General features: G+C 41.9%; 1 protein-coding gene across 2 annotated transcripts in view; it reads left to right on the plus strand.

Moving 5' to 3' along the window:
- The window catches only part of SHISA9 (shisa family member 9), a 165,918-nt gene extending 152,010 nt beyond the window's left edge, over window positions 1–13,908 (plus strand). For both annotated transcript variants that reach the window (XM_063314852.1, XM_063314850.1), the window contains one exon: window positions 13,550–13,908. In XM_063314852.1, the coding sequence (XP_063170922.1) occupies window positions 13,550–13,908 (359 nt within the window). The remainder of the gene's footprint in view (window positions 1–13,549) is intronic.
- The last annotated feature ends 3,184 nt before the right edge of the window (window positions 13,909–17,092 follow it).

The raw sequence follows: 17,092 nt of genomic DNA on the forward strand, positions 1-17,092 counted from the left end.
GTAGCTTATGGTTCGGTGTATTGTGCAAAGCCAGAAAATGGATTTAATCCAGTAGCCAGCTTGACATTTTTTAATGAATGCAGCCACAGGCTCTTTTTCTAAGAAGAGAGATATTTGAGATGGATAAAACTAAAATTGGAAAAAAGATCTTGAGCTATTTTCATGATCTCGTCAGGATGTACCGAGGGTTGCTTGTCTACAATGCAGTTTAAAGCCCTGGGAGGTGCGCAGATCTCTGCTCTTTTGTTCTTCACATGATAGGAAACGATCCAAATCCAGAAGATTCTCTTAATAGTTCCCCAGATTTTGACATACGTTGAGAAATGTAGACGTCAGATATGTGTGCTTTATAACTGGCATGGAGTAATTAAGTAAATAATTGTGTCAACCCTTCCTTCTGTCTTATAAATAGCAAGTGCTGAGTGTCTGCGATTTCATTTATTCTGAGTGTTCCACGGGCTGTTTTAATGCAGCCAAATGTTCAACAGGAAGGGGGAGAAGTTTAACAGGTGCTGCAAATTTAAAGGATTCTATCTCAACTACCATATTGACTGTGTTGATGGTCGTAGACAGTTATCTGATATCTACAAGCATCAGCCAATCCACTCACAGTTTAACACAAGTGCACGCATGCACAAACACCATATATCCCATCTCTTCTAGCTGCAGGGAGGGGGTCCCTGGGAAAGAGAGAAAAGCAAGGAGTTTTGTCCATATCACCAGTGACTATGAAGAGGTTGAAGACTGCTGATTTCCTAGCTTGGTAAACCAGAAACATTGGACAGAATTGTGGGAGCAGTGGATGGAGAAAAACCCAGTGATTTCTCCCCAAGATTGCTGGTTGTCAAACCCCTGAGAGTATTTGACCCCAATGAGCTGACCCAGAGTCAGATTCTCTTAGCCAAATTAAGATTCTAAATACATGTAGTCCTCAACTTATTACCATTCATTTAATGACTGTCTGAAGTTACGATGGTTTTGAAAAAAATGACTGAAGACTGGTCCTTGCACTTATGCAACCATCGCAGTGTCCCCATGGTCACATGATCAATATTCAGGCACTTTGGTACTTGACAACCGGTATGTATTTACAATGGTTGCAGCATCCCGGGGTTATGTGACCGCCATTTGCAACTTTCCCAGGGGGCTTCTGACAAGCAAAGTCAATGGGGGAAGATGGATTCGCTTAATGGCTGTAGCAAAAAAGGCCATAAAATCAGGCACGACTCACTTAATGACCGCATCACTTCATGATGAAAGTCCCAGTCCCAATTGTGGTCAGAAGTAGAGGACTATCTGTAAAAGAGTTCCCTGTGTCTGTTTGAAAAAAAGTGGAGGATTTTAACTGCACCAACCCCAATTGATCCACTGAAGTGCATTATTATTATTATTATTATTATTATTATTATTATTATTATTATTATTATTCTAATCTGACAAGGAGGGAGGAGGATTTTGCAGTCTGACTGATTCCTCACCTCCCATTAATGGCTGGAAGAACTTAGAAAATGTCATCTCCCCAACTGACTGGATCTCTGAAATTTTATAATGATGCTATAGAGGTAAAGCCATTAACCTGGAGAACAACTAACATGGTTAGCTGTCATATCCAAACACAGCCAATATGTACAGCAGCTTGCTTTCAGGATCTTTAATGGGCAAAGCTAGGCTCAAGAGACATGTATTTGCACAGCATTCTCTTAGACCAGTGTTTTTTAAGCTTGGCAGCTTTAAGACGTGTGGACTTTATCTCCCAGAATTCCTCAGCCAGCATGTGGAGTTGAAATCCACACACCTTAAACACTGTCTTAGATTGTCCTGTCCTTATGTAGATTTCGTCTCCTTAGGTGTCCGGATTCAGCCCTGCTGATTCAACCATAGCAGTGTCATGAAGAATACTCAATAACCAATTTTATAGTATCTCTGTGACAGCTAATAATAAAGTGCTAGGTATAAGCTGAGAGAAAGAGTTTTAAAAAGGATAGAGAATAATCAGAGATGCGCCAACTGGATAACGAAAGTTCAAACTACTTAGACGAGCAAAGAAATAATACAAACAAATCTTAAAAGGGCTCAACAAGGATGTAAATCTGGTTAAATCATGTGTCAAGATAAAGCAAAGGTTAACTGACAGTTTTAAACTAGAAGAAGATGTAAAGGTTAAAGGTAATCTGCTTGTCAGATATATAGCCCACAAATCTGACAGCTACTTACATGATGGAAATATTTTAGTAGAATTGACACAGTTCTCAAGAGGACTGTCTTTGCCCTTGATTTATTTATTTATTGGCTGAGCCCACAAATAGTGAATATGTATCTGGCTTGGCTTGTTGAGGTCTACATTTTTAAATGAAGCAGTTGGGGTTTTTAATTAATTAATTGATTGATTGATTGATTGATTTCCCCCTTTGGCCTAATACAAAAATGAAAACCCATTTACTGTTGTATTTTTGTTTTTTAAACTCTGTTTTTTCCAGTGCAGCTCCCAACTCAAAACTTGCCTACATGAATAAATACCTCAGGAAAAGTTGCATATCAAAATATGTGTATTAGGGTGAGTTGTCTACAAAACTATGTAACTAATGATAAAAAAAAATCACACCACAGATATATAGTAGAGAACATGTCATACAGAAAGAAATGTGGACTTTTGCACTTAAAAATGTCTAGGCAACTTTACACATATTCTGGGATGCAGATGTACAGATACTGAGCAGGAATGAGGGGATCATTTCCAGCATGAGGAGAAATCATTTTGCCTTTTATGGAAGCTCAGTGTTGAAAAGTCTTGGTCAGAATGATAGCCTCAGTTTTTGAAGCATCAGTCCAACTTTCTGGTTGCATCTAGATCTTTTTCTTCCTAACTCAGCCTTTCTCAAACTTCTGACCCTGGAGGAACCCTTGAAATATTTTTCAGGCCTGGTGGAACCCCTGCACATTCAGGCTCAAAGATAGGCCAGAAGTTGCAAAATTATTATATTTGTTTCATGGGTAGGCCTGTATAGACGCATTAACAGCATTCTTAAACTGAAAATAAAGAATGAAACTTACTTCTTTAATGTGAAGTTGCCCGAATTTGAAATAATTTTTTAAATAAATCATAATCTCCCAGGGAACTCCTAGGGACCTCTCATGGAACCCTAGGGTGCCACAGAACCCTGGTGGAGAAACCCTGTCCTAAGCCATCAACAAATCTATCTCTATGCCCCTACCCTTTCCTTTTATGAAAAAGGAAATAGCAAGGTAAATCTGCTTTGATTATGAGCATCTGAAATGAATATTAATCAGAATAGGCAAACCTTTGGATCTGGAGTACGTGTGGAATTTCAAAGTATGTGGTGGGCAGAAGTATAGTTCTGAGGGACATGGTCAGCTGTGAAACACTTGTTTACCAGAAGAGAACTGAGTCTACCAGCTTACTCTTTACCACTCAGAGGGACCATTGTGTGCCTCAGATTACTCCTGCAGTTACAAAGCTACAAGTAGTGCTTGGCTTCTGATTCCCTTTTTTTCCTTAAATTAAAAGAATATTTAAAAAGCAAATGAGGCAAGAAGATTGACGGACACCTAGAGAGTTTCAGGGGACATATTAATGTCAACCAGGCATTGTTTTGCCTAGCTCTGATTTAAAAGAACATATGGGGTCCCCTATGCCAAGGGAGTGGAGAAAGGAAGACCTCAGTTTGACAGCAAGTAAATTTATGCTCTCCGTTCGGAATGAAGGGTGCCTAACTGATTTTACGGCACAAGTCATTTGGGGAGGGTTGGGAAAGTGGGTGAGAAATTCAACAGTTTCACACTGGACGTTTACACTTCAGAGCATCCTTGCCTGAAATGTGGTGTGAAAATACCTCTGGGAGTCATCAGATCAAAGGAAGCCGTTCTGAGTAGACTTTAAGAACTCATTTCAAGGCACAAGGACAATCAGACCAAAAGGCTCGAGGGAGCAGCCATTTCACGCAGGACTTTTTAGTGACATCAAAGGGCAGAAGGGGTGGTAGAGTAGTCAATCTGTCTCAGGAATATGGAATAGGCCCATCTGTTTGCCTGGCAATTGTTGTCAACATCTTACTGGGGTACCAGGTGAGTCACCCAGAGAGAAAAATCCTCAACTCACCTACCGATTGGATTATGGAAAGGACTTTATGTTTCCTTTTGTTGTGGGAAGGAGAAGAAGGAAGGCTAAAAAGACAGTCTGCTGAAGGTGGGCAGCTCTTTCTATTTCTGCTCCCTGTTTTCTGTTTTAATTGAAGTTCAACAGTTTATAGAGCTTTTGACAGTTGCTTATTTATTTATTTGACAAATTTGTATAGCCACCCATCTCACATATGTAGCTCTGGACAGCATACAGAGTTAAAAACACAATAAAGAGTACGATGAATAATCAAAAACATTGCAGCAAAAATGCTTTAAAAACGTTAAAACCATAAAAAAAAAAAACAGTTTTGCTAACAACACAACCACCTTACAGACTCCATGCCCACATTACCGGATCCTCAGGCTAGATGTCTTCAGGCCCTTCCAGAAGGCCAGCGATGTTTGCTTCATTGTATTCATCTTCATGACACTGTTGTTGCTTATAATAATTCAAAGGCAGAGCTGTTTTGGAAACAACTGTATTGTTTATCCATAATCCCTTGCACATTGATTGGGTCCATCTCCACCACATGCTTGACCCATCTGTCAAGTACAGGCATCCCAAACTGGGATGTGAAATTCATGGAGGAGGGCAAGGGAAAGAAAGCCACATTTCTCATGTTGATTTATTAAGGATCTTTCGTACAATGTTTATATACCACCATCTCCACAGGGACTCCTAGCAGTTTACAACCACCCACAAAGCCCCCACAACCATATTGCTGGAATTGGACATGAATCTTTGATGGTTTTGGGGGTTCCACAACCATATTGCTGGAATTGGACATGAATCTTTGATGGTTTTGGGGTTCCACAACCATATTGCTGGAATTGGACATGAATCTTTGCTGGTTTTGGGGTTCCACAACCATATTGCTGGAATTGGACATGAATCTTTGATGGTTTTGGGTTCCACAACCATATTGCTGGAATTGGACATGAATCTTTGATGGTTTTGGGATTCCACAACCATATTGCTGGAATTGGACATGAATCTTTGCTGGTTTTGGGGTTCCAAAACCATATTGCTGGAATTGGACATGAATCTTTGCTGGTTTTGGGGTTCCACAACCATATTGCTGGAATTGGACATGAATCTTTGATGGTTTTGGGATTCCACAACCATATTGCTGGAATTGGACATGAATCTTTGCTGGTTTTGGGGTTCCACAACCATATTGCTGGAATTGGACATGAATCTTTGATGGTTTTGGGGTTCCACAACCATATTGCTGGAATTGGACATGAATCTTTGATGGTTTTGGGGTTCCACAACCATATTGCTGGAATTGGACATGAATCTTTGATGGTTTGGGGGGTTTTATGGATGGTTTTGGGGGTTTTATGGATGGTTTGGGGGGTTTTATGGATGGTTGTAAACATGGTAAGAAATATCCATAATAAATAACCTGGTTACTGAATTAACATGTTTTCTAGTGATAATAACAGTGAAGCATAACTAACCAAACACACTAAGCTATGTAAAATGACACCACATTAAGCCACAAAAAAAGAAAAAAACCCTAGATCAATAGTAACCAAGCTCATATCTCCTAGTCTTGACCTGCGTTGCTTAAGCATGTTGTGTGAATGTGTCCATTGTGTCATCAGACCACACACAATTAGTGGGAAAGAATGCCAAGAGTAACCCTGGAAATCTGCCCAATCATCACTAGCAGAATATAATGAATGAGTATAAATAGGAATTCCATGTTACTTTTTTCTCAGCCGGATTTGCTCATTTCGGAACAAATGGAAACTGAGCCCACTGAGTCTCATTCAATTCAGTGGTCCATTTGTTTGAAAACAAATATACAGCCTTAGAAAAGGAGGAAAACGTAAATGAACTGGTAATAAACGAACACTCCAATTCATGATAACTCCAGGAAATACATGGCAGTCCATTTCAATGTCTTTTTTCTTAGTATAATTTTTACTGAAGGAATTTTCAACCAGATAAAAATGATAGAAATATTAGAAAAGAAATGAAGTTTCTTGGTTTGTCCAGCCTCTGCATGACTGTGTGTTTAGATGTCCATAAATGTGTATATCTTTGGGTGTTTCTCCTAATATGCACAAGCTGTATCCAATTTCACCATGCTCACAGACACATGTGCGCACACACACATACACAAACATGCAAGCAATGCATCTTATTTACAATATCTTTGCATGTCATTTTCAAGAATGTAGGGCTGTTGGCCCACTCCTGAGGTTCAGCATTCATTTCATTCATTGGTACTGTGTTTGTCTATAGGAGCATAAGCCCCCTCATCAAGAATTGGAAGCAATTTGGGCAAGATGCATGTTTACCACTTCATTCTGAATTAAGCCTGTTTGCAGTGAACTTGGCCTCCATACTTTTTCTTGTAGAAAGCTAATGATATTTTTTAGCAGCTAGGTTTTTGTCTGCCTTATCAGGTAGACCAGACAGGAAACACAATCAGAAAAGCTAATTCTACTTTACAATAAAGCTAACAAGTCTGAAAGTAAAATCCTCTCCCACCCACCCATCTCCTTTAGAGCCTGAGAAAATAGGGAGGGTCCCTCCTGAGCCTCTTGCCCTGCCCACTTTCTAGCTGGGGGCTAAGCCCTCTCTTATCTGACTGTTCCCTAGGCAGCATCTCTTCGCCCCGTCTCCCAGTGTCTTTCCCACATTCCATTACAGTTTTGGAGTTACTACCCAGTTAAGAGGAGGGGGGAAATCCAATAAGCACAATAGTTTCAGTGGGCCGTTGTCTGCAGAAAGAAAGCCTGAAGTCACACACCGAGCACTTAGTGAGATGTTCATGTTGATATGACAAAACTGCACATTAAAAAGTTGTCTTTCTGCTAGTAAGATCCATTAAGAAGACATTTGGGCTGTCAGAGAGACAACAGGCTTTTCAATCCCAGTGAGCTGTATATTCCACTTTTTACCACTTTGATTGAAACAGAAAGAACATTTAGTAATGAAAAGAAACCCTTTGGTACAATATGGAGAACATCATGCTGGCAGAAATCTAATATTTAGTAAGTCTTGAATGGAAATTCTTTGAATTACTTTAAACTCTGGGGTTCTTTCCTTCCTATATTTTATCCAAGGGCTGGTGGACACATCTGAAATATCCAGAAGTCTTCAGCATGGGGAGAAATGGGTGTAGTTCTCAACTTTTTGTCACAGTAGAACTACTTCAAGCAAACTTCCAGCCTTTGGAAGACCTTACCTTTCTCCACTGATCCACCCGTGGAACCTAGCTTGATTTCTTTAAAAAAGATGTATGCCCTAGTTGGTGATCTGTTTTCCAGCCCAAACCCTAGAAGCTGGGGATGCTGAGTGAAGCAAATAACAGATTCTGATCGGTGAGAAATAGTGACAAGGTTTCAGAGATAAATCAGTTCTAGCAGCCCATCCCATAACATCTCTGAGCAGTTTCCTAATAAAGTCAGCCATCAAGGTTGATGGAAAGGATTGTTACTCTCATGGCGCTCCTTTGAAGAGATGCCCTCTTGTTTGTAGGGGGAAATGTAAGAAATCCTGTGATGATTAGAATGTTCTTCCAAAACACAGCCTAAGAAAAATAGTTTCAACGCTATGCAGGATGAATGAATAGAACTGAATTAGAGACACAAAGAGAAATTTCTTAATGTAACTGAGAAAAGGAGGGGCATGAAATGTCATTCCCAAATCAGTTTACTCCATACAATCTCCATCTTAGTCGAAGACCATAACAGAGGATCTTGGATAAGTAGGTTGATCAGCCACAGCCACACCTAAGTCTGATAGCTCCCACTAAGAAAGCTGCTGTTTCCCTACCCAAACATGTCTTTGTAATCCATCTTCCCTTCCCAGTGATTTAAAAAAATGGTTTGGTGCAATAGGAGTCTATCACCCATTTCTGCCTCTTTTTCATCTGCATATGGCTGGAAAGTATGAAACCCCAAAAGCTACAGAGACTGAGTGCCCAGAGAGTCTATTTTATGGGGTCCTCTAGGACTTTTGACTTGATGGCAGATGTCAAAAGAGACAACTAATCATTAAATCAATGTTCACATGAAACTGAGGTGTGAGTTGACAGAGGGAGGAGTTAATTCATCTCCAAACAAACACCTTCATCTCTGTTTGGGGCTAAAACTAAGCCCCTCATGATTAATTGAACAATATGCTTATTTCCCCGGGTTCCTAATCCAAATAAACCAAATGAAGGCCGCCAATGTTTCATTTGCAGCTATAGATCAGCTGCTGATGGGTGCATATCATGATGGGTACCCACCATACCACCAATGATGGTGCACCCATCATTCATGCTCCTGGAATACTGCAAGGAGATAAGTTCATGATCAGAAAAGGGATGGTAAAGTGGTGTCTCCCAAAATATTCAGGCAAATGAAGCAAACAAAGAGGAAATCACCAGGATCAAGCTAATATTGTTACAGTAACGCATAAAGGCATCAAATGCCTTTAAAAGAATTTAAGAACCCCCCGGATTTGCTGTAATTAAGTCTTTCCTTAAGCCACCAATGTAGACGCTTCCCATTTTTGTTGTTTTGAGAGGGTGGGAGGCAAAATGGGTGTTCTGAATCATATTTATGGAGCAACCAATCCAGTCTGCTCAGATCTGTTAGACTACACACACAGAGAGACCCCAGATATTCTGTGGGAATGATGGGAGTTGTATTTCTGTCCTTTCTAAGTGGCCTTTCCTTTAAATGCACATTGTAGATGTGGATATAATCATTATACTGTAGCACACTGAGGAGATGCTGAAAGTTTTGGAATGAAATGTTCCGTTAGGATTGACCAATATTCCATCTTGGCTTCCGTTCCTGCTTGCTTCTATGCCAGCAGAGTTACAGAGGGAGGCGTCTATTGTTCTTCCCATTGTTCTGAACCACAAAGGCTGTATTTGCACCACAGCTGATCTGGGGAAAACAGGTACCCCTGAATAGGAATAGCACACAATCATCAAGGCCCCGGTAAAATGAAGATTGGCTGTGGGGTTGTGGTTTGGTTTGGTTTTTGTTTTGTTTTGTTTTGTTTTTGAAGTTACACAAAACATCCATCCAGTGTCATTCAATCAGGGTTACTCTTGGGGACCTTACTCAGCTCCTATGGAGCTGCAGAAGATCAAAACTAAAATTGTTGCTGTTGTTATTTATTAAACTTGTACGCCACCCAATTATTTATTAAATTTGTATGCCACCCCGACAGTCTTCAGTGACACATTTATCACAGATAGAGAAGGGAGGGGGGTGATCAGAAAAAGAGGGGCAATAGTAGATTTTATTCAAGGTTTCCGTCAATGCTGTGGAAGAGTCTGTTTTCTGGACCTTGCAAGTCGACTCCAATAGAAATTTGCATTGGATCAATTTGGCATCCTTTCTCCAACAATGCTGACACACTAGTTGTGTTTATGTGACACAACTGATTCTAGGCTGCCAGTCTAGAGAAGACACTTATCCTTGCCCACCAGAAATGCACAAGAGAGCTGGTTTGGTGTAGCGGTCAAGGCACCAGTTCTGGTCCCACCTTAGGTACAAAGCCAGCTGGGTGATCTTGGGCCAGTCACTCTCTCCCAGCCCTAGGAAGGAGGCAATGGCAGCAAGCCACTTCTGAAATCTTGCCAAGAAAACTGCAGGGACTTGTCCAGGCAGTCGCCAGGAGTCAAGACAGACTCAAAGGTGCATGCACGTGCGCGCGCACACACACACACCACCAAAAAAGGCAAGGGAGGGGGGAAGTGCTTTCAGACTTGCAAGATTCTGTCACTGTAACCTTGTAATAAAGGTAGTGTCAGTCCTCCTGATTTTGGTTTCTTGGCTGGACTATCTTGAAGGGCAGACCAATTTGGAAATGGAATCAGAAATTTGGGGTTAAGATATGGGCTTGGATCAAACCGAACAACTTCTTTCACTTGATGAGATACCAATTCCTGGAAATATAGCTTAGTTTTCCTGGCTCCAGTAGCAAGCCTGATGGCAGGATAGGTTGCCTTCTGAGTTGAAGGAACAAGTGTCAGGTTTATTAGCTTTTCTAGAATGCTCGTCTGCCAGGCCGTTTGTGATTTCTCACAGAGAAGTAGAATGTGTTGCAAAACAATACGGTAGATGCCTGGGTGCTACTACCCAGAACTGCTTTTTCAGCAAAATATTGGACGTATTGCTGCACATTGACGGGACACTGCATTGTTTGTTGGGGGATATTCAGGCCGGCCAAGGTGGTTTCTATTGTATCATTACAAGGATTTCCATTTGCACGTGCCATGACTGTAAACAAGAACACCACCACTGCGTCCTACCAGCAAACTTGGCAAAACAGAATAAAATTAGCCTACACAACGTGTCTGGTTAATCAGTTCCTGATCTATAAAAGAGGAGGCATTGAAGGGTGCTTTCTTCTGATCTCAGATCCTATTTTGAAATGGGAGCAAGCCATTAGCTGCATTCCATGTTTTAATTAAAAAGGAAGACATCCTCTTAACTGCACCTGCATGTTATATAAAAGCACTAAGATGCCAATTAACAAGGAGACAGAAGGAGGTAGGTAAAGCATGTAGAGTGTAATTTGACAACATGGGCTCTTTCAGAAGCAATTTAAATTCACCTGGAGGAGGGGAGGGGAAAGCATCTCTCTGAAGAAGAAATGGATTATGGCACCAAAAAATAATTCCCAAGGAGGAGGCTATTAAACAACTCCATGCCCTTATTCCCTGTCTAGTAAAACTAGCATGCCAGAGCTGCAGATGAAACTTGCACTGGGCTCAAGGCCCAGCCGTTAGACTGGAACCCATTAACTCCTTCCCGTTATCCATATGAAGAGCCTTTGAGCACCCAGAGGTCATTTTCAGTATTAAAACTAGTGTACAGAGGATTTACAGGCCCTTTCCAGATAACTGGAAGCCTTGAAATGTTGTAGTGTATTCCATGCTTTGCAAAGGCCCAAATAGCATCTCATCTTCAGTTAGATTCAATCATTAGAAAGTGGGTTCCCAATGGGTTGCAAGACCCTTCAGTAGGCATTGATGGGCAGGAAAAGAGCACATGGAAAACAGTCAGCGTTAGTTCCAGGTTTGACCGTGGACAGAGTGTCAGAAGAATGAGGTTCCTTCCTTTTCCCTATTCATGTCCCAAGCTGGGAGTTTAATAGAAATCACCAGATGATCAATGGAGAGTCAGAGGAGATGTGCTTATTCAATCCAAGGTTGGTTGGTTGGTTGGTTTATTGCTGTCATCTATATGGCCTCCCAGCTCATGCAAGGTGACTCTGGGCAGTGTACAACAAGGAGATAAAAACAGTGAATAAGTAAAAACAATCCTTATAAAAAGATAAAATGATTATTAAAAGAATATTATCACAATTTTTTTTTAAAAATATGCCAACCCCAACCCTGCGGAGAGAGCAAGTGTGTGTCATGGTTCCTGTTCCAATGTTCCTGAAACATCGCAACGAGTTGCCATGCCATGCCATGCTGGTGTTGACACGTGTTGCTGTACAGGAGGGGGCCGCTACTGCTCCTTGGTGCCAGGCAGTGAGATGCATGACGCGGGTCTGCAGGAATGCATGTTCGGGTATCTCAACTGGTCAAGGACGTTACCTGAAGACTGCCAGCAGCCGTTAGGAACACCTGCAGGGGGATGGAGTTGTGCTGACTCTGGGGAAAGGGATTTGAGATTGCTTGGGAATTAATTGGGAGAAATCCTGCACTTTTGGTATTCTCAGCTTTGCCTGTGTTTCTGCATATTATTCATTATTAAATCAGAAATCTATAGAATGCCTGTGTGAGTCTGATTATTATTTTGAACAGGCAGTCATTACAGAATGTCAGTCATAACGGAGTCGTCTAAACAAGTCTCCCCTTCCCAAGGACTCCCAGGCCTGACAACATCACCTGGTCTGGAGGGACTTCCTAAATGACAGCAGGGAAGGAGCGAGCTAATTTCAGGGGGGAGAATGTTCCACAAGGATGGAGCCACAGCAGAGAAGGCCCACCTCCTGGGACGGGCTAAAAGTTGTTAGCTTTGGATGGGCGGCTGCACCAGGACCCTTTCCAATCTCCCTTTTTATAGGAATTTAGCCAATCGCTATCATGCAATAGAATGTGTTAGCCTATTAGTTTCTGCTCTATTAGCATGAACATCTTTCCTCCGGTACAATCCTTCTGTCAGAACCCACCATCAAAGAGTTGCTAGATCTGTTGATTGTGTTCTCTGTCATTGAAGCAACGCGTGTCAAGCTCCGGATGGGAGGGGAAAAGTTGCTCAGAGTGAGAAGGAATCCAAGGTCGTATCGGCCAGCCAGCCAGCCAGGACTGGAATGCTGGACTCTTAAGGGAAAAGCGAGGGTGGAGTGTGGAGGAGGTTTTGACGTGCCTATGTTTTATCAGGTAGCTGTGTGAGAACTTCTCTAGTCATGGTTTTTTGCTTAAATCTGTACACATGATCAATAAATCTGAAATCTGCACTTCATCTGGATGCATGAGTCAGAATTTTATTGAGTCAACTGTGTCAGAACTTCACTCCTTCCTTCCTTCCTTCCTTCCTTCCTTCCTTCCTTCCATATTCTGCTGAAACAGATATTTCCTTATCCTAAACTTATGGCGAACTTCCTTATTTATAGTTAAAAAGGTGTCGCTTTATCCAAAGCTCAAACAACGGGCACTTTATCTTTCCTATACATGTGTTTTTCTATACATAACATATATGTCTTCCTTTACATAGATTTTGCTGCATAATATATTCACTCGCCTTTATAAATGGCAATCCTTAATTTAAACTTATTGTAAACAAGGTAAGGAAAATACTCCAGCAGTAGGATTTAGGCCCTGGGCGTCGAATCCTCTAATGGCCTACTTTATTCATCTATGACTTCTTTGCTGCAGATGTTGCCTGCAGTGATGCGCAAGGCAACTGGGGCTTGCTTTTATTTTTAATTCCCTACCATATGGTGAAGTAGCATTGCTCCTGGGACACTTTGGGAAATGTTAAGGATGTCTAGAGCTAGCCTGATGAGGGAAGTGATTGGGCTTCTCCAAAAGGGGAGCTCCAGAGGTATGGGGCCACCTATAAGAAGTGCTGTGGCTGAGCTACCCAGTTGCACAGATAAATAAGAGAGCAGAGCCATTGAGAACAATCGGGGGGGGGGGGTTGGTAGGCCTCCAATAGCTGTATGAATTCTTGATTAGCTGCCAGGCGTTTACAATACTCTTTACTGCTAAGATTCTACTGGTCTCTCTACAGGGAAGAAAGCTTGCAATTTCTTACAAATCCTATTTACGACCCGACTGTTATCTCCATCTGGAAGGAGATCTTAATTTTAGCCCACACCACTGTCTATTTATATGTTGCAGCCTGGCAATGGTATCTTTTATTTTAAAATGTCTTTTTCCTACCTCTGAGCTAATACTATCTTTCTTTCTCGTTCTTTCAACACCAGCAGACAAGGGCAACGATGATTTCTACTCAAAGCGGCGTCATCTGGCAGAGCTGGCTGCCAAAGGAAGTTTGCCCTTGCACCCCGTGCACATGGAGGAAGATCGGCCATACATCCTTGAAGGGGGCACCATGAAACAGAATGGACAGAAGTCCAGAGCCACCAAACCACATATGCACCCCTTGGCTTACAAAACCTGGGACCCTAGCGATCAGTCCCTTCGGCGGCAAGCCTACGCAGCCAAAGGGAGGAACCTCATTGGAGATCCTGCTGTGAGAGACCCATTGACCACGCGGAGTCAGCATTACTTACCCACACAGCCATACTTCATCACTAACAGCAAGACAGAAGTGACTGTTTGAGAGCAATTTCCTTTGGTTCCTTTTTTAAAAAAATAAAATAAAATAAAACAAACACAAAGATCTGTTGGAGGAGAACCATGAAAAACCCAGGTTTAACTTGAAGCAAGGAAAGTGAAATGTCCCTGGTTGAAGAGAGGTGGGCTATCTGTTCAAGGACTGTCAAAGACTGGGTCAGCACTATATAGCAATATTCCGAAGTTTGCTCAAACCTTTGTACTTCACATGGGAAGCTGACCCCTTAAAACTGAATTTCCTTCCTTCTCCAAACCGAAATCCATGATGAGAAGTAGCACAATCTAGAGACACCATCCATTGGCTTGAGAACTCTTTCCATCTTCAAGGATGGGAAGGGGAGACCTTGATACAATCAGGATTGTTAATGTTGTTACGATGATTATTTTTTGCTACAACTTTTAAGAATGTTCTCTATTCACTCCATCTGTGAACAACAAAAGGCTGAAACTAAGAGCAAAGGCCGAAGGTCAGGATCCTGATGAGTGTCCCATTATTATTATTGTTATTATTATTTTTGGGGTACCATCGCTCACAAAGCAAGCAAGCAAAAAATATATAGAGATAACACATATAAGAAAGAGCAAAGACTCTTGTGCAAAATCTACAAGACTGTTACCATTCAAAGACTTTCTCGCCAATTGAAAAGCTTGGAGTTTTTCAGTCTTAAGTCATAGGTTTTTCGGATTCGTACAGGAGGGACGGGCCAAGAGTGGTGTGGTCAGGAATCCCTTATCCTGCTCTGAACCCTCCATCTCACAGCCGTGCACTCAAGTTAGTTGCTCTTCAGCCTGATTGGCATTTTTTCTTAACATAGTTAATTATCTCTGGTTTTCAATTATTTTGGGACTGACAATAACTAAGCGTGGGTGGTGCCTTCACTGTATTATTAACGTTTGATGACCGTCTTGTTTTTAAGTGGAATCTGTATCAATTTCAGATTCTTTCCTCATCTCCAAGGCTCCTGTTCTCAGATGTCCTTCATTCTTTTCCCTCTTTTCTTTTTCCTGCTGAGAACAAACCATTGTCACATTTTACTATGTTTTTTTCTGCAAAGCCTGGAGTTGTCACTTCTTCCCTGTCTCTTCTCCTGTTGAAAACTGGCTATCCCTGCCTCAGATCTCCAGAGTGTTCTGTTGTTGCTGTTTATGTTCTCCTAAAACTTGTTTAAGTCTCTTTTTGATATTTCTCTTTTTCTTCTTCCTTCCTTCCTTCCTTCCTCTCTCTCTTTGCTGATCGTTTTTGCAGGTCTCTGTGGGAAGAAAGGGATGTACAGGTTGGAGAATATGACCTGTAACCACTTCCCATAAAAGAAGGCTGTATGTAAAAAAACAAACAAACAAACTTTGTTTAAAAATATAGTTATTTCAATGTGTTTGTTCATGTAAATAAACCCACAGGAACAGCTGGGGATGTTAAGGGAATGCTTGGATGGGTGACACCAAAGTTGAACAAACCAATGAAAATGGCAAGGGCGTCTTTAGACCCCTGATTTCAGTGGTCTCATATTTCTACAATCACTGTGCATTTACAATGTCTTGACCACCAAACTTCTCTCTGGTCTCCTTCAGAAAGAGCATAACTCAGTCACGCTGGAACATGGACTAGAACATGGCACATGTCCCTCTTATTTCAAACCCTGTTTCTTTTCCCTCTCTAGCAGGCCTGATCTAGTGGTACCAGATCTGAGCTGCAAAAATCCTTATGACCACAAGGTGGCACCTATCCTTTTTAGCCACATCTGGTCATCTGGATTTCTCCAGCCCAGATCTGGTATGCCTAAGAATGAGGAGCTCTTGTTCCCCCCAACTGAAGGGCATCTGGATAGTGCTTGCTAGCAGGAGTGGAACCAGTGCCACCAATGGACAACTCCTGAGTCTTCCTAAGTAGGGCCAGTCATTCTTTCTGCCACACCTTCTCTCTGACTCTTCTCCTGCCCCTCCCCAGTAGACTGCCAGGGGAAGTAGAAGTCTCTGTTGGATGGTTGCCAAAGAGTTTTATTAGCTGAAATTAAACCGATGGTTGCTCGTTATCTCTATCCACTGTTTTACATCCTTGGGGTACAGGGAGAGAATTTTATTCTCATTCCACCAATTCTTGGCACAAAGGTAACTTGAGAAAACCATGAGAATAGTGAAAAGACAGGAGGGTGTTTCTGGCAGTAGAGGGCTGGTGGGGAATGTGAGTCAGGGACCAGGGAAGACTGAGGGGGAGATGAAAATGGTTGGCGATGTGCTGGTCTGTGTCTGTAATGAAGATTAATCTCATTTGATGGGTTGACCAACCCAGAGTTTAATCCTAGCCAGAGAAGAACTTCTGAACTTTCTAAGCTTAATTCTGGTCTGAAGCCCATGGAGTTCATTTCTGAGCCTCATTCACAACAGCATCCCAACTTTTAAGCTTGCATCTTAAACGGTAAAGCCTGTGTGAAAGAGGCATCTGCCAACATATCATAAAAATGCAATCCATCAAAGGATCCTGGATGGAGGGAGCTCCTTCTGGATCAGATACTCAGTGACAACAGGGCCGTAACTGGGGGGGGGGGGCAAGCTGGGCATGTGCTCCAGGTGCCATGCTGTGGGGGCACCAAAATGAGTGCTGGGGGGCCACGGAATCCATGTTTGCCCCGGGTGACACAGACCCTAGTTGCGGGCCTGAGTGGCAATCCTCTCCTAGATTTCTGAAATAACCTTTTCCCATGCTGTTTCTGCCCCATTTGCTTCTTCTTTTGGACACAGGTGGAGACGGCAAATTTCTGTTGGTTTTTTGAACCTCCAGCATGTCAAAGGCTTCTACATCTCTTCTGAATATAATGGCTAACGTTTTGCTTGATATAGTGCTTTGAGTACTTCATTCCCATTATCTCATTGCTCTTGCAAAAAGCTCCACCAGGTAGGTCAGTGGGGTTACACTCTGAAAAGAGTGGGATAAGGCAGAGATAAACTGATTGGCCCTAAAAGCAAATGGGGAGTTCAAAGAAAGACGATCAAAATTCGCCTTGCACCAAATCAGTCTGCCTATACATCTCATTCATAACAGGCTGCTTCAGCCTTTCCCAACCTGGTGGCTATCTGCAGTTTTAGACTACAACATCTGTTAGCTCTAATCATCATGGCTAAAATGATGGGAACCAAAATCTAAAGCATCTAAAGAGCATCTGGTTGCAAAGCAT

Source organism: Candoia aspera, chromosome 14, assembly GCF_035149785.1.
Source record: "Candoia aspera isolate rCanAsp1 chromosome 14, rCanAsp1.hap2, whole genome shotgun sequence".
Lineage (NCBI taxonomy): Eukaryota > Metazoa > Chordata > Lepidosauria > Squamata > Boidae > Candoia > Candoia aspera.